At 40.6% G+C, this 18,616-nt stretch overlaps 1 protein-coding gene across 1 annotated transcript in view; it reads left to right on the top strand.

The window, feature by feature from the left end:
- Positions 1-1,164: 1,164 nt before the first annotated feature.
- LOC136863601 (TELO2-interacting protein 2) overlaps positions 1,165-18,616 on the top strand; it is a 100,837-nt gene continuing 83,385 nt past the window's right edge. The window contains exon 1 of the mRNA XM_068225765.1: positions 1,165-1,296. Within this exon, the coding sequence (XP_068081866.1) occupies positions 1,281-1,296 (16 nt within the window). The 5' untranslated portion in view covers positions 1,165-1,280. The remainder of the gene's footprint in view (positions 1,297-18,616) is intronic.

The following is an 18,616-nucleotide window of genomic DNA, read 5'->3' as shown; positions in this document are numbered from 1 at the left end:
GTCAATCCAAGGCCTTAATTCCTGTTGAACAGGAGATTATACGTGATTTGATGAACTTTTTAAAAATGCCATTACAAACCAAAGTGCTCTTTCAAGACACGACCACTCAGAGAAGCTCTGGTTGAGATGGAAGATAAGCTCTTCAAATACAGGACTACTTTCAACGGAGCCTTTGAATATGTAGATTTGGAACATTCTGGTGATTTACAAGTGGACATGGAACCTGAGTATCAACCACATGAACCTGAAGAATTCTTATGGCCTCAGCGAGCATATAATGGTAAGTGTTCTGTAATATGATACTAATTTTTATAGGGCAAACCAAAATTAATGTTATGCAAATAACTATGTCTAGTGGTATATTTTCAGAGCTCCTGCCAATATCTTATGAGAAATATGCAGATCTACAAGTACTTCAACAGTTTTGTGGCAAGGAAGCAAAGGATTTCTATTCCAATCTACCTCATAAGGAACCCAAAACCAACCAAACCAAATTACAAAAACGAAAAAACTTGAAGACAGAAAAAAACCTACCAAAAAGTGGAATACCATGAACAAAACAATGTGAACATATTAAACATTTACGTTCAAAAGTTGATTTAATACATTATTATTTATTATTCTTATTATTTATTATTTGTAATCCTGATTTGTTGTGAATACCTTATTTTTAGTACTCATTGTTCAAGGCCTATTGCATTAAGATACATTAATATTCAGACATTGGTGGACTTATCACGTTCTTTCAGTGGCAGTGAATTTTTACTTTTTTTAATAACTTCACTTTGGTAGTTTTTTTAAAATGTACTTCCTTTATAAGAAATAAATTTGGCAAAATAACTATATTGCTTAAATTTAATTGGGATGTTGTAAGTATTTCTTTTAATGTTGAAAGTTTAAATTTGCTCTCCTGAAAAATTTACAAAATGTGACTTACCCCGTTTTTCCCGCGGAGTCTTCAAATGTAATTGTGGTCCAGGGCTCAGTACCATAACCAATCCAGACCAATGGTATTATCCATGCCCTGCAGACCCCCTTTGCATGCTGTTCGCGACTTCAGACTGGGGGCTTACGCTCCCAGACATTCTTTGCTAACAGATGGACTAGTTCCTAAGTACAGTGGTTGGTAGCATCGGCGAGTCGTGCGAGTCGTCTGCGAGAGAAAAACATAGGACAGTCATACCGCGCGTAGATATTGCCGATGCAAGCGGTAACCATGGTACTACCGTGGTACTAATGTTGCGTGAGATGGACTGAAGTTCTTATCTGATCTTTAGGTTATGAATATTATGAGTGGTAAGATCGCCCTGTCTATCCTTATCAGAAGATATAACATACCAACTTTTGTATTGTATACACGGTGATTGTATGCGTTGTGATAATGTAAATACACTGCTTGTGAGGTTATGCCCGACGTGTGTGCGGTAGAAACATGTTATACTATTTCTGTGGGAAGGTGGTTGTAACCCTTGGCTATTTTCCTCGGCAACGGTAATTTAAATGTATACACACTTGGGCGAAGTCTAACCTCTTTTATCCAGTGAATGATGATAAATTGACCTACACGCTTGGCATATATGCTATAAACAGAACAGTGTTTGTAAATACACGTAAATTAAATCTTTACCTCTGTATACCAAAGGCACTGTACGAGAGTTTCATCTATCTGTGTTATATAAAACAGTAGTTTCACGTTGGAAATAAAACCTGCTCCCCAAAGGTCTTTTTCTGGCAAGAGGGGTTCTGTGAAATTTTTTCCTGTAGGCCTAGCATCTTCTTGGGTTTAGGCCCAGTATTACATTCAGAATTAACATAAAGAGTCAAAAATTAAGTTACGCTATTTTGTTGGCTTTATCAGTAAACTGATGAATGTTAATTTCTTGCTAGATATCAGCATTAGTATGGAGGTTGGTGAGCTACATATTCTGTCTAATGCCGAATCCCAGAAGACCACTTTTAATTTTTCAAATTCTATATGTCTATGCCACTCCATTTTGTGTTGGTAGAATTGATCCTCTTGAATTTAAAACAGTTGTAGAGCTGAAGCCTATGTTCACTGGAAGTAATGGTATCTCATAAAATTTTAGAGTAAATATTCAGCTGTACAGTAATGCTAAGCCTGTTATTTCCTTTGGTGCTCATGTTACTGTTCATACTGGATAGGTCCATATTATGTTAGAATTTCTAGTGAAAATCCAAATCCCCCATTTACTGGCAAGAATAAGAATTGTGCTGGCCGCTGAAGCCTGTCGGACTCCTCTGGGGCAATGATTAGGGTAATGACTGACAAATGAAATGATATTGGAGAGTGTTGCTGAAAGATGACAGGGAAAACCAGATTACCCGGAGATAAACCTGTCCCGCCTCCGCTTTGTACAGCACAAATCTCTTACATGGAGTGACCGGGATTTGAACCACAGAACCCAGTGGTGAGAGGCCAGTGCGTTGCTGTCTGAGCCACGGAGGCTAGTATTAAATACAGTCGAAACCTGCCCTAACGGACACCCTTATTCAGCGGACACCACCGTATACGGACAATTTTCCTCGGAACCGATTTCATTTTACATAACAGGTGTTAAATTGGCCTCATTTAAGTGGACCTCTCTAACTCCGGACGGCGGACCACGTCACCCTTTCTTTTAAAACCATTCTTCAGACATATGGAAATCCCTTTTGAATGTTTGTACTATTTCGAGTGCAAGGGGAGAGAAGGTACATCGGAATGCAGTTCTACTTAGTGGTGTATAGACCTATTCCGGGAATTCTAATTGCCCAGAAATGCTGCCAGAGACTGTTATTATGTTTTTCCATGGTTTCTCATTTTCACACCAAGCAAATGCTGGGACTGTACCTTAATTAAGGGCTCTGTTGCTTCCTTCCCACTTCTAGCCCTTTCCTATCCCATCGTTGCCATAAGGTTTGTCTTGTGTCGGTGCGTCGTAAAGTACATTGTAAAAAAAAAGTTAATAAATTTTAATAAAAAGAATTCCGCACTTCACACAGTTCATCTCTCGCTTCGTATCAATCTACTCATGCCATTTGTAAAGCTATAATAGATCCTCCACATTGTGCTCAAAACGTGAAATGAACAGTATTCAATTTGCCATTTACTCAGTAGCTACCAACAATGGTTACTTCTCACAGCCATGTCCATTAAATATGTTCCAATTACACTCACGCTAGCTGCTCCAATTGCTGATTCTACGGCAGACCTCAGTCGACAGACACACACACACATGCACTCTCTCTCTACTCCGTCCTGTACCCGACGATACCCTGATGACGGCAGTCAGTCAGCCGTCTTCAGTCCAGCTACATACTCAGCACTGACGCAGCAACTACTCCTCGTTCAGACTCCGGTGAGACACTATCAACAACCCTCACCACTGCTGCCCTCATCCCCCAGCCACCAATCCCAGCGCACTGAGTCCCATACTGACTCCACCACAGAGTCCCACACTGATTCTTAATACTGCTTTACCACAGAATTCAACACTGACTACTGCCTGGGACTAGTCTCCTTTTTTAATAGCTTGTGTGACATGTACTGGAATATTCGCAATGTGGCTAGAGACGGAATGTTCTTGTTGCATCTCCCATGAAGTCGCGGGTAAACCAACCAAAGAGAACAATACACAGAAAGGTCGGCCCCATCCTCCAGACTGGAAGCTCTCTGGTCATGTAAATCACTAGCTCCTGCATGTTATAAATCTCATTCCGTATTGTCTGTTATCTCTTTACAAATAAGAAGTCTTACATAATCCTCCTTTTCTAATACAAAAAAAAAAAAAAAAGAACAGAACTTGCAGTCTTCTGTACAAGGTCTTCGGGATTTTTTGTATTGAAAAGGAGGATTATATAAGACTTCTTATTTGCAAAGTCACTAGCCCCTTCCAGAAAGTACTGATGATCCCAATCAGTTATCTTCTCAGCTGTTCCTCGGTATGGCGCCTTTCGTTCTCTATGTACCGCCTCCATCTTGCATCTTGGCCTCTATCATACTCAGTAGCTGATGTAATTTAATCCCATCAGAATGCGATAAGGGTCTTTCTATGTCCTCTGGAGCTTCAGAGACAATTCCTCCTTACGGGGTTATACAGCCATCCCAGGTCGATCTCATGATGTCTGGTGGTGTCCGCTCATTGGTTGTACCGTGCCTTCAATTGGTTGCACCCTGTGCTTGAACTCTTCTTTACAGCGGCGTGTACACCATTTGGTATCCTTGTCAGATCCAGGCATTACTGCTCGGTTGGGACAGGACGTTCGAATGATAAATCGAGCAGAAGGCGCAGCTCTTTTTCACATGACATCCTTGCTGGTGCAGATCCTGTGGCTTCATGCACTGCAGATTGGTAAGCCAGGGGGACCAGTGGAAGGTGACAATCCCTGCCCCTCTGCGTTTCCATCCAGGCGTCACAGCTCAAGTTTCCTTCGCACACCACGGTGGTTGTTAGGCAGAGAACTTGCTCGGCCTCCCTCCTGCAACAAAACTTGCAGTCTTCTGTACAAGGTCTTCGGGATTTCTTCTGGCCGTCCTTCATCTTATTGTGATCGTCTTCGGTATTCTTTCGGTTGTCGTTCGTCTCCTTGCCATCTTCCTCCTTTTTCTGGTCATCATCTGTCTCTTTCAGACCATGTGATGGTCTTCCAACTTCTTCTGGCAGTCTACCATCTTTTTCTGGTTGTTTTCTGTCTTCTTTTGGCCCTCTCTTTTCTCCTTTATCAACCTCTTCTGTTTTCTGCTATCCTCTTCTGGCTTTCTGCAAATTTCCTTTATCTCACCTGGCTTCCTAGTATCATCTTCTGGCTTTCTTCCATCTTATAGCCTTCTTTATCATCCTCTGCTGGCCTTCTTCCATCTTTATCATCCTCTGCTGGCTTTCTTTCATCTCCTTTCGATTTTGTCCATCTCTCCTCTATCTTCCTCAACATACTGAAGAGCGCTGCCCTGATTCCTTCATTCCACCAAGAAGTTAAATTTTTTGTTATCTTTAAACACTGTTGTTCCTAGGCACTTCCTTGACTTTTCTATTAAAACATCCCTGTATGCCACCCATTCTCTTTGCATATCCCGAACCTGCTTATTGTCTATTTTCTTTTTTGAATTTTCACTATATCCTGTCTAGTTTCCTCGCTCTGAAGATTTTCTACCATTAGTTATCTGCATACAGTATTCATTTTCTCTGTTCTTGGCCCAGTGATACATAGTTCACTGCAGAATTTATAATGATCTGTATGTCAAAGAATCCCAAGAATACTCATGTAGGGTTATTCCTGTTAGATTTTCTGAATTCAAAGTCATTTACATTATAGTCTATTATGAATCTGGTGCCTTTATTCTCTTATTTGTAACAGTTAATAGCCTTCTGCTTGAAGAACACACTTGTGACTGCTAATCCCTTACTAGCACAGAAATCCAGTAAATGCTTCCGGTTCCTTTTAACTTCAATATCTTCAGTCACATTTACCTATCACTTTCTCATATTCTTCAGTACTATATCTAATTCTCACATTGAAATCGTTCATTAACACAGAACTTGTCTATTTTCTTCTCACCTGCTCCTGTACATGGTGAATACACTGAGACAATTCTCAGTCTAATTCCTACAACCACTAAATCTATCCATGTCACTTGTTCATTTAGTTGTCACCCCCTGTGGGTGGGGGATGCAGACGAAGAATACACCTATGGTATCCCCTGCCTGTTGTAAGGGGTGACCAATGGATGATTGTATTAGAACCATGAAACCTTTACTTGCGAATAGTACCACTATGTTAGGTACACAATAGGTTTGTGATTATTAGCAGCAGAGTGTAGTTCACTGTGGGTTTCCAGTACCCGTGATTAGTACCATTGTGAGGAACACCACGGGTCTGGGCGTTGCTTGTGATTAGTACCTCTATATGAGGAACACCACTGGAATACCGGCGCCCGTGATTAGTACACTCAGGTGAGGAACACCATGGGTTTGCATTGCCTATGATTTGCACCATTATGTGAGAAACACCATAGGTCTACGTTACCTGTGCGACATACAATACTTGTGAGTAGTACCATAATGTGTGGACACCGTGAGCCTACGCTATTTTTTATGAGTACCGCAACATGACAAATCCATGGTTCTACTTTTCTAGCGATAAGTACCATTATGAGGGGTCGTTTGACCTGGATTTTGGACCCCTTTAGACAACAAGCATCCTTGATTCAGGATTGGGTTTTTAGAAGCAGTCCCTTGATCAGTAATACTATTGTTTATGATAGTTTCTGGGTCGGATCCACTGATGGTTTTAAATTCATATCCATCCATCCATTCATTCATCACATTTTTTAAATTCTGGTAAGTGGATGATTTTCACGGTACTGGAGTGTGTAATACCAATATAATGGTCCGTTATTGGACATTATAAATTTTCCAGCTAACTCATTCTTGGTTGCCTGCGTTTCGCCCTCGTGTGCTAAGTTAGGCTCGTCAGTTGGGACTTAGCACACCACCCAAGACGCAAGGCTAGTGCATACCGTGGAGGCCACTGCATAGGCTATTTGAAGCCACCAGCAGTGCCAATGCACTATGAGAGCTATGTCTCATTTCCAAAAATAGATGCCTGCCTGGCCATCATATGATGTAGATGTTGATTCCCATGGGGAACCTAAATTATTTGTCCCGAATGAGTAAATTTATAATACCAATATAATGGTCCGTTATTGGACATTATAAATTTTCCAGCTAACTCATTCTTGGTTGCCTGCGTTTCGCCCTCGTGTGCTAAGTTAGGCTCGTCAGTTGGGACTTAGCACACCACCCAAGACGCAAGGCTAGTGCATACCGTGGAGGCCACTGCATAGGCTATTTGAAGCCACCAGCAGTGCCAATGCACTATGAGAGCTATGTCTCATTTCCAAAAATAGATGCCTGCCTGGCCATCATATGATGTAGATGTTGATTCCCATGGGGAACCTAAATGTCCAATAACGGACCATTATATTGGTATTATAAATTTACTCATTTGGGACAAATAATTTAGGTTCCCCATGGGAATCAACATCTACATCAACTGGAGTGTGTATCGTAGAGATAGGATAGGAATGGTGTGAGGGGGAGTATTCATTCTGGTGAGAGAAGAATTTGTAAGCTACGAAAAAGTTAAAGATGTGACACATGAAATTCTAGGCGTAAGGCTTATTTCTAAAGATAATAGGCAACTTTATATATTTGGAGTGTACAGACCGGGAAAGGGTAGCACTGACACGGATTCAGAATTATTTGACAGGATAGTCAGCTATGTGGGAGGCGACAGGGAAAGAAATATGATTGTAGCGGGAGATCTGAATTTACCAGATGTCAACTGGGAAGGAAATGCGAACGACAGGAAGCATGACCAACAAATGGCAAATAAGTTAATATGGGAAGGACAGCTGATTCAGAAAGTGATGGTACCAACCAGAGGGAAAAATATCCTGGATGTGGTACTGATAAAACCAGATGAGCTCTATAGAGAAACTGAAGTAATAGATGGTATTAGTGATCATGAAGCTGTTTTTGTCGTAGTTAAAAATAAATGATAGAAAGGAAGGTCTTAAAAGTAGGACTGTTAGGTAGTACCATATGACCATGACGAATATAAGAACCAAGTGTGATGACTCAACGAGTTCAAGTGTGCCCCGCCAGGCAGCGCTAGAGTGTGGTAGCTCCACATAACCGATCAGCTGGTCTTAGGAATGGTGACACAGGAAACGTATTACCCCGTAACTGATAAGTATATACACTGTATTTTATTAAAAAATTGAGAGATTACAATTAAAATACCACGGCAGAGAACAATGCAGAAATATCATACACGGAAATAAAGATCTACGACCTTCATCACATGATGCGAAAAGCACAAGTTACTCGAGTGTACGTATACAATAATAACACACAACTCCCAGCATATTAAAACAAACACCAACTCAGTTTTTCGGTTAATGGACTTTCGAAAGCTTGCGTGAATATTTGGCGGATGTTCGAGATTGTAAATATCACCGGATTTCTTTCATACTGAAGAAAACTCGGCACTTCAGATAATGATAAACAAGTGGGGATTATATGCATAACATGTTGAAGACAACAGCGAACTCCTGAAGGATCAACTGAAATTTTGTCTATAGAATTGATACAATCAAAAAATATTTCGCCCCACATCGATTTTGAGTTCAGTTTTTCACGAATTATTTTCTCGGCTTGGAAAAGAATGTCGCATATACTTTTTGAAGGGCGTGTTAAAAACACTTCATTATTGCTTGAACCGTAGTCTGTTACTTCGGAGAGAACTGAAAATGTACTTTGATTATTGTCACGTAGAGAATGGGCACAGGGCGAACACTTAATAAACTTAGAAGGAAGTATATGAATATTGTTACTTGGGTAGTAAAATAATAACTAACGATGGCAGAAGGACAAAATAACATGCAGTCTAGCATGAGCAAGGAAGACCTTTCTTATGAAAAGAAATTTACTCACTTCGAACACTGAAATAGGTATTAGAAAGATGATGATTGTTGTTTAAAGGGGCATAACCGCTAGGTCATCGGCCCTTAATGGTACGAGGTGCAACAAAATGCAAATTAAAATTAATACTTTCAAAATGTATCGACTAGAATCTAAAACGAATGGTGATGAAAAGGTCTTTTGGGCATCAGAAAGCACAATAGGATAACTCAAATTTTGTTCAACATTAGATTGACCTTTTAATTCTCCATTAGCTGATGCACTCCCATCTTCAACCTTGTTCCTTCTTTTCCTAGTGGTGTCTAGATTCTTTTTCCTGTTGGAAGTTTCATAGGACTTTAATCACACTTGAAAGGTATTTCGGAAAATTAGGGAAAATGTGAGACACCGCTCCTGGACGTAATTTCCATCTCACAGGAGACATAACCACTTTTTCACCATTCATTATAAAATTATCTGATTTTACTATGAAATCATCAGAGAAATGAACTTGACAAATTTTACTGTTAAGCATTAACACAGTATCCTTTCGTGGAACAGCTTTGGCCCATTTTTCAAATTTATTTATATCCTTCAGTGGTGAAAAGAATCTTAATACCATTAACTACTCCACCATAGCCTGACATAGCCAGACACAAAACAGTACGGCATGTTGAACTATTAATTTAATCAAGCCACATAACACACGTGCTTTAAGTGCACAACACACAATGAACTGAGTTTAGGAACTGAAAGCAAAGAAAATTCAACTTACTGACTTGAAATATCTCGCACAATAACATCTCCAGCACTTTCCTACACATGGTTTGCCGGTCTACTGAAGCACGTGTTGAACACCATCGTTCGCAGTGCTCCCAGTGGCGGGTCCACAAACTACCACGCTATAACGGTTCAGTCATCACACTTCTTATTATATTCGTCATGATATGACTGATAAAGCAGGCATGAGGCAGTTTCTAAAAAGTAACTATGATCGCTGGAAAACGGTAAATAAAAATGTAAACAGACTCTGGGATGGTTTAAAGAAATTGTTGAGGAATGCGAAAACAGGTTTGTACCTTTAAGGGAGGTAGGGAATGGTAAAGACCCACCTTATTATAATAGAGAAGTAAAGAGACTAAGAAGGAGGTGCAGATTGGAAAGAAAGAGAGTTAGAAATGGCTGTGGAAGTAAGGAGAAATTGAAGGAACTTACTAGAAAATTGAATCTAGCAAAGAAGGCAGCTAAGGATAACATGATGGCAAGCATAATTGGCAGTCATACGAATTTTAGTGAAAAATGGAAGGGTATGTATAGGTATTTTAAGGCAGAAACAAGTTCCAAGAAGGACATTCCAGGAATAATTAATGAACAAGGGGAATGTGTATGTGAGGATCTTCAAAAGGCAGAAGTATTCAGTCAGCAGTATGTAAAGATTGTTGGTTACAAGGATAATGTCCAGATAGAGGAGGAGACAAAGGCTAAAGAAGTATTAAAATTTACATATGATAACAAGGACATTTGCAATAAGATACAAAAGTTGAAAACCAGAAAAGCGGCTGGAATTGATAAGATTTCTGGGGATATACTAAAGACAATGATTTGGGATATAGTACCATATCTGAAGTACTTATTTGATTATTGTTTGGTCGGAGGAGCTATACCAGATGAGTGGAGAGTTGCTATAGTAGTGCCTGTGTATAAAGGAAAGGGTGATAGACATAAAGCTGAAAATTACAGGCCAGTAAGTTTGACATGCATTGTATGTAAGCTTTGGGAAGGCATTCTTTCTGATTATATTAGACATGTTTGTGAAATTAATAACTAGTTCGTTAGAAGGCAGTTCGGTTTTAGGAAAGGTTATTCCACTGAAGCTCAACTTGTAGGATCTTGGATTCAGGAGGTCAAATAGACTGTATCGCGATTGACCTGTCTAAAGCATTTGATAGAGTGGATCAAGGGAGACTACTGGCAAAAATGAGTGCAATTGGACTAGGCAAAAGAGTGACTGAATGGGTGGCTATATTTCTAGAAAATAGATCTCAGAGAATTAGAGTAGGTGAAGCTTTATCTGACCCTGTAATAATTAAGAGGGGAATTCCTCAAGGCAGTATTATTGGACCTTTATGTTTTCTTATATATATATAAATGATATGAGTAAAGGAGTGGAATCGGAGGTAAGGCTTTTTTGCGGATGATGTTATTCTGTATAGAGTAATAAATAAGTTACAAGATTGTGAGCAACTGCAACGTGACCTCGATAATGTTGTGAGATGGACAGCAGGCAATGGTATGTTGATAAACGGGGTTAAAAGTCAGGTTGTGAGTTTCACAAATAGGAAAAGTCCTCTCAGTTTTAATTATTGTGTTGATGGGGTGAAAGTTCCTTGTGGGGATCATTGTAAGTATCTAGGTGTTAATATAAGGAAAGGTCTTCATTGGGGTAATCACATAAATGGGATTGTAAATAAAGGGTACAGATCTCTGCACATGGTTATGAGGGTGTTTAGGGGTTGTAGTAAGGATGTAAAGGAGAGGGCATATAAGTCTCTGGTAAGACCCCAACTAGAGTATGGTTCCAGTGTATGTGACCCTCACCAGGATTACCTGATTCAAGAACTGGAAAAAATCCAAAGAAAAGCAGCTCGATTTGTTCTGGGTGATTTCTGACAAAAGAGTAGCGTTACAAAAATGTTGCAAAGTTTGGGCTGGGAAGAATTGAGAGAAAGAAGGAGAGCTGCTAGACCAAGTGGTATGTTCCGAGCTGTGAGTGGAGAGATGGCGTAGAATGACATCTGTAGACGAATAAGTTTGAGTGGTGTTTATAAAAGTAGGAAAGATCACAATATGAAGATAATGTTGGAATTCAAGAGCAAACTGGGGCAAATATTCATTTATAGGAAGGGGAGTTAGGGATTGGAGTAACTTACCAAGGGAGATGTTCAATAAATTTCCAATTTCTTTGAAATCATTTAGGAAAAGCTAGGAAAACAAAGATAGGGAATCTGCCACCTGGGCGAATGCCCTAAATGCAGATCAGTATTGATTGATTGATTGATTGATTGGTTGACTGATTGATTGTTTGATTGACTGATTGAACTTTTAAATTGTCATTACATTTCGTACCATTAGGGGTCGATGACCTAGGTGTTAGGCACCTTTAAACAATTATCATCATCTAGTTGTCTGACAGAAAGTATGTTGCATGCTATGATTTTTCTGATGATAATGATCAATCCCACTTCAAACTCTGCCCTTTGTTTTTCAGTACCTGTTAAGAACACCTTATAATATCTCTCTCTCTTCCTTATCTCTCCTTATCTGAATGTCATTAACTTCTGAACACATTCAGACACAGCTTCTCTGTCGATTCACTCAGATCTACTTTCGTTCTTCTGTAAGTCACATCAGTATTGATTGCAACTTATCAAACTCCATTACATTCGCTGAGGAGATTCCAAGGATTCCCTGTCTGTCAAATCACTTTCATAGGTCCAAGACTTGCTTGAAACATTCTGAGCATGCTCAATTAATTTCTGTGAAGTAGTGTGCTAACCTTACTTACATGTATTGTAGTTGATAGATGTTGATTCCCATAGGGAAGATGAAATATTTGTCCTGAATGAGTAAATTTATAATACCAACATAATGGTCCGTTATTGGACATTATAAATTTTCCAGCTAACTCATTCTTGGTTGCCTGCGTTTCGCCCTCGTGTGCTAAGTTGGGCTCATCAGTTGGTACTTAGCACACCTACCAAGACGCAAGGCTAGTGCATACCGTGGAGGCTACTGCCTAAGTTACTTGAAGCCACCAGCAGTGCCAATGCACTATGAGAGACTTTGTCTTGCTTCCAAAAATTGATGCCTGCCTGGCCATCAGATGATATAGATGTTGATTCCCATAGGGAACGTGAAATATTTGTCCTGAATGAGTAAATTTATAATACCAAATTTATAATTTATAACTCCCTATGGGAATCAACATCGATATCATCTGATGGCCAGGCAGGCATCAATTTTTGGAAGCGAGACAAAGTCTCTCATAGTGCAGTGGCACTGCTGGTGGCTTCAAGTAGCTTAGGCAGTGGCCGCCACGGTATGCACTAGCCTTGCGTCTTGGTAGGTGTGCTAAGTACCAACTGATGAGCCCAACTTAGCACACGGGGGCGAAACGCAGGCAACCAAGAATGAGTTAGCTGGAAAATTTATAATGTCCAATAACGGACCATTATGTTGGTATTATGTATTGTAGTACCAGTGAGAATTTCTCCTCTAACAATTTAGGAACCATGGAGGATTGCCTAATCCTAGCCACCCGGGCACACGGAGGACCGTGGCTCAGAGTATTTCAAAGGTGCCCTCTCCTGTTCCTCATAGCAACTGGTATCTGACTCTCAAGACCACTTACTGGGCCACGCAGCTATTGCCTATGGTTCATGAACTAGGATGCGACTACAGGAACCCACCTCAGTAACCAGTGATGAGGGTTAAAAAAATGCTATTTGTTCGGGGTGTCAACCTAGAAAGATCTTTTGCCCCTACTTGCACCATATGTGAGGAACCTGCTTGTATTTTGTAAATGGCAGAAGTGTTAAGTGTTAAATGTGAAGAAAGGAACATTAAGGACGACACAAACACCCAGTCCCCAGGCCAGGGATATCAATCATTTACAACTAAAAACCCCTGACCTGGCCAGGAATCAAATGGGGGCCCGTCGGGTGACAGGTGGACGCGTTGCCCCCTACACCACGAGGCTGGACAGTCATGAGGTTAAAATTGTTTAAAAATTTGACTGAAAGCAGGACTGAACTAAGAAAAGACTGTGCTACATTAATCCGTACCCAATATCGTAGTTGCAAGTACCCATATACGAAATCCTAGTCCTTAAACAGTGGTTATTTATAGGTGAAAATGAAATGGCATTGGCCTCTAGTGCCGGGAGTGTCCGAGGACATATTCGGCTCACCAGGTGCAGGTCTTTTGATTTGACGACCGTAGACGACCTACGCGTCGTGATGAGGATGAAATGATGGCGAAGACGACACATACACCCAGCCCCCATGCCAGCGAAATTAACCAATGATGGTTAAAATTTCCGACCCTGCCGGGAATCAAACCTAGGACCCCTGTAACCAAAGGCCAGCATGCTAACCATTTAACGATGGAGCTGGACTATTTATAGGTATCTGTAACCTATGGTGGCCAATAGAATTTTAGGTTTTGATGTGAAATTAATAATGAATAACGCCTTGGCAAACTTTGCCTCGGTGAGGATAAAGTTATGTGAAACCTCTATGTGGAATGCTGGATCAGCTGAGGCTAATGCTCATCATTCGTCTCTTGCCATCGTAAATCAGTAATGTGCTGTTCACTGAGCCCCACAATCACAAAGCGAATAAAAATATAGGCTTTCAGTAACTAAAATATCTTTGGCACTCTTCTGATACTCTGTTACCATACTTTGCTAAAAAATATTATACCTTGCTGTGTCAGTAATCCTCCCCTGCGAACCATGTGACCTTGCCATGTTGGGGAGGGTTGCATGTCCCAGTGAAGCAGATAGCGGAGCTGCAGGTGCAACCATATTGGATGGATATCTGTCGAGAGACCAGACTAATGAATGGTTCGTTGAAAGAAGGATAGCAGCCTTTCAGAAGTTGCAAGGGCGGCAGTCTGTACGATTGACTGATATGGCCTTGTAATAATGCTCACCATGGCTTAGCTGTGTTGATACTGCTACACGGCTGAAAGCAACAGGAAACTACAGCAGTAACTACCTCCCGAGGACATGCAGATCTCTCTGTATGAATGATGTACTGATGATGGCTTTCTCCCGGGTAAAATATTCCGGAGGGAAAATAGTCCCCCATTCGGATCTGCGGGTGGGGACTACATGAAAGGTGGATACTGACATTCTGTGATTCGGAGCGTGGAATGTTAGAAGTTTGAATCATTGTGGTAGATTAGAGAATCTGAAAAGCGAGATGGATAGACTAAAGTTAGATGTAATTGGTATAAGTGAAGTACGTTGGCAGGAAGAGCAGGAGTCAGGTGAGTACAGAATTATCAATACAAAATAAAACAGGGGAAATGCAGGAGTTGGTTTAACCCATTGAACTGCAATTTTTCTTGAAAATAAATATACACTGATTGCGATTTAATCTAGCTTAAAAGAGAACACTTTTGCTACAGCAAGTTAACACACTGAAACACATTTCACATCCTAACAGTAGTTCAACACAGTGTGGTAGATCTTAAAACACTCTTCTACATGCAGTGCCACCTTACACTTGTTGTTGTTTGAGTCATCAGTCCATAGACTGGTTTGATGCAGCCCTCCATGCCACCCTATCCTGTGCTAACCTTTTCATTTCTACGTAACTATTGCATCCTACATCTGCTCTAATCTGTTTGTCATATTCATACCTTGGTCTACCCCTACCGTTCTTGCCACCTACACTTCCTTCAAAAACTAACTGAACAAGTCCTGGGTGTCTTAAGATGTGGCCTATCATTCTATCTCTTCTTCTCGTCAAATTTAGCCAAATCGATCTCCTCTCACCAATTCGATTCAGTATCTCTTCATTCGTGATTCGATCTATCCATCTCACCTTCAGCATTCTTCTGTAACACCACATTTCAAAAGCTTCTATTCTCTTTTTTTCTGAGCTAGTTATCGTCCATGTTTCACTTCCATACAATGCCACGCTCCACACAAAAGTCTTCAAAAACATCTTTCTAATTCCGATATCAATGTTTGAAGTGAGCAAATTTCTTTTCTTAAGAAAGCTCTTCCTTGCTTGTGCTAGTCTGCATTTTATGTCCTCCTTACTTCTGCCATCGTTGGTTATTTTACTACCCAAGTAACAATATTCATCTACTTCCTTTAAGACTTCGTTTCCTAATCTAATATTTCCTACATCACCTGCCTTCGTTCGACTGCACTCCATTACTTTTGTTTTGGACTTATTTATTTTCATCTTGTACTCCTTACCTAAGAATTCATCCATACCATTCAGCAACTTCTCGAGATCTTCTGCAGTCTCAGATAAAATAACAATATCATCCGCAAATCTCAAGGTTTTGATTTTCTCTCCTTGGACTGTGATTCCCTTTCCAAATTTCTCTTTGATTTCCTTTACTGCCTGTTCTATGTAAACATTGAAAAGGTGAGGGGACAAACTGCAGCCTTGCCTCACTCCTTTCTGGATTGCTGCTTCTTTTTCAAAGCCCTCGATTCTTATCACTGCAGACTGATTTTTATACAGGTTGTAGATAATTCTTCGTTCTCGGTATCTGATCCCTATCATCTTCAGAATCATAAATAGCCTGGTCCAATCAACATTATCGAATGCCTTTTCTAGATCTACGAATGCCATGTACGTGGGCTTGTCCTTCTTGATTCGATCCTCTAAGATCAGACGTAAAGTCAGGATTGCTTCACGAGTTCCTACATTTCTTCTGAAGCCAAACTGATCTTCCCCCAACTCAGCTTCAACTTGTTTTTCCATTCTTCTGTAAATAATACGTGTTAAAATTTTGCAGGCATGAGATACTAAACTAATAGTGCGGTAGTTTTCACACCTGTCAGCACCGGCTTTCTTGGGAATAGGTATAACAACATTCTGCCGAAAATCGGATGGGACTTCTCCTGTCTCATACATCTTGCACACTAAATGAAATAACCTTACCATGCTGGTTTCTCCTAAGGCAGTCAGTAATTCAGAGGGAATATCATCAATTCCAGGTGCCTTGTTCCTATTTAGGTCACTCACAGCTCTGTCAAACTCTGACCTCAAAATTGGGTCTCCCATTTCATCAGCATCAACAGCCCCTTCATGTTCCAGAACGAAATTATCTACATCGTTACCTTGATACAACTGTTGGATATGCTCCTGCCATCTTTCTGCTTTGTCTTCTTTCCCTAGAAGTGGCTTTCCATCTGAGCTCTTAATATTCATGCACCTAGATTTCCTTTCTCCAAAGGTTTCCTTGATTTTCCTGTATGCAGCATCTACCTTTCCCAGGACCATACAGCCTTCGACATCCTTGCACTTCTCCTTCAGCCATTCTTCCTTAGCTACCTTGCACTTTCTATCCACTTCATTCTTTAATCGCCTGTATTCTTTTCTGCCCTCTTCATTTCTAGCATTCTTGTATTTTCGTCGTTCATCAATCAGGTCTAGTATCTCCTGAGTTATCCACTGATTCTTAGTTGATCTTTTCTTCCTTCCTAACATTTCTTCAGCTGCCCTACTGACTTCATTTTTCATGACTATCCACTCTTCCTCTACTGTGTTTCCTTCGGCCTTTTCATTTAGTCCTTGTGCAACATGTTCCTTGAAACAATCCATCACACTCTTTTCTTTCAACTTGTCTAGATCCCATCTTTTTGCATTCTTTCCTTTCTTCAATTTCTTCAACTTCAGATGGCATTTCATGACCAACAAGTTGTGGTCAGAGTCCACGTCTGCTCCTGGGAAAGTTTTGCAATCCAACACCTGGTTTCTGAATCTCTGCCTAATCATAATGAAGTCTATTTGATACCTTCCAGTGTCTCCAGGTCTCGTCCACGTATACAGCCGTCGTTTGTGGTGTTTGAACCAAGTATTGGCGAGGACTAAATTATGGTCAGTGCAGAATTCAACCAGCCGACTTCCTCTTTCGTTCCTTTGTCCCAATCCAAATTCTCCTACTGTGCTACCTTCTCTTCCTTGGCCTACCGCTGCGTTCCAGTCTCCCATCACAATTAGATTCTCATCACCTTTGACATATTGTATTAAATCTTCTATCTCCTCATATATTCTTTCGATTTCTTCATCATCCGCTGAACTAGTAGGCATATAGACCTGCACTATTGTGGTGGGCATTGGTTTGGTGTCTATCTTGGCGACAATAATTCTTTCACTATGCTGGTCGTAGTAGCTTATCCGCTGCCCTATTTTCTTATTCATTATTAAACCAACTCCTGCATTACCCCTGTTTGATTTCGTGTTGATAATTCGGTAGTCGCCTGACCAAAAATCCTGTTCTTCCTGCCAACGTACTTCACTTATACCAACTACATCTAACTTTAGCCTATCCATCTCCCTTTTCAGATTCTCTAACCTACCACAACGATTCAAACTTCTAACATTCCACGCTCCGACTCGCAGAATGTCAGTATCCATCTTCCTGATGATCGCCCCCTCTCGTGTAGTCCCCACCCGGAGATCCGAATGGGGGACTAGTTTACCTTACACTTATCACATTCATAACAGGATTCACCCCTGTTCTTTCCCTTGGGATTTTTTCCTCTGCAGTCATAGCAGACCTTGCACCTTCTGGATGGAGATGCCTTGCTTGCTGTTATTTTGACAGGGAAGTGACCGAAGTGTTTTCCTTGTAACCTCGCTGGTGTACTTCCTGCACTGGGCCAGCCTCTGGTTCGATAATCAGGCAGAACAACACACTCCAAAATTTGCTCCGCAACATCAACCCTGAAACTAGAAAAGCAGGGACTCCTTTTTGCAGAATTCAGCATGTGATGAACGACGCTAGCATTTTGCATTGCCATGTCGAGCATATAGAAGTATATTTTCTTATACCCTTTGGCATATCGTCTCATTAGGGGGTATGATGCAAGGCGTTGGTCATGTGAATCAACACCACCCATTCCAGAATTATAGTCCACAACCATGTTTGGTTTCAGAACAAGTTTGCCCCTTTTGTTTTTAGTTTCCACAAAATCTGGTCTTTGATGCACTGTTGATAGAAGATGTACATTCTTTTTATCCACCCATTTTGTGGCAAGGATGCCATTTGCTGAGGCAAAGGTCAGTTCTCCTATCTTGAGGTTCGTTGCTGCAAAATGGGGTGGCATGAATTTCCGGTTTGGACGTACAGTTCCAATGGCATTGGTATTTTTCATTATCAGTTCCCTGAAATGAGTAGGTGAGCCTTTGTCACAGGAAACCAGTTCTTCTCATCATAAGTTTTCTTTTTTGTAGGGTAACTTTCATTATTGCGAAGACATTTTGCTGCATTCGCGTTAGTTTCATTCTTTACAAGTTCCCAAAATTTGTCAGTCAGAAACTCACCTAGCACTTTAGCCTTCCCTGGATTCTCGCCTAATCTTCTTGCTACCACAAAGTTCAGTTCTCCATCTA

The sequence above is a fragment of the Anabrus simplex genome, chromosome 1, assembly GCF_040414725.1.
Source record: "Anabrus simplex isolate iqAnaSimp1 chromosome 1, ASM4041472v1, whole genome shotgun sequence".
Lineage (NCBI taxonomy): Eukaryota > Metazoa > Arthropoda > Insecta > Orthoptera > Tettigoniidae > Anabrus > Anabrus simplex.
Note: the sequence above shows the minus strand (reverse complement) of the source record. Positions and strands in the feature narration are given on the sequence as shown.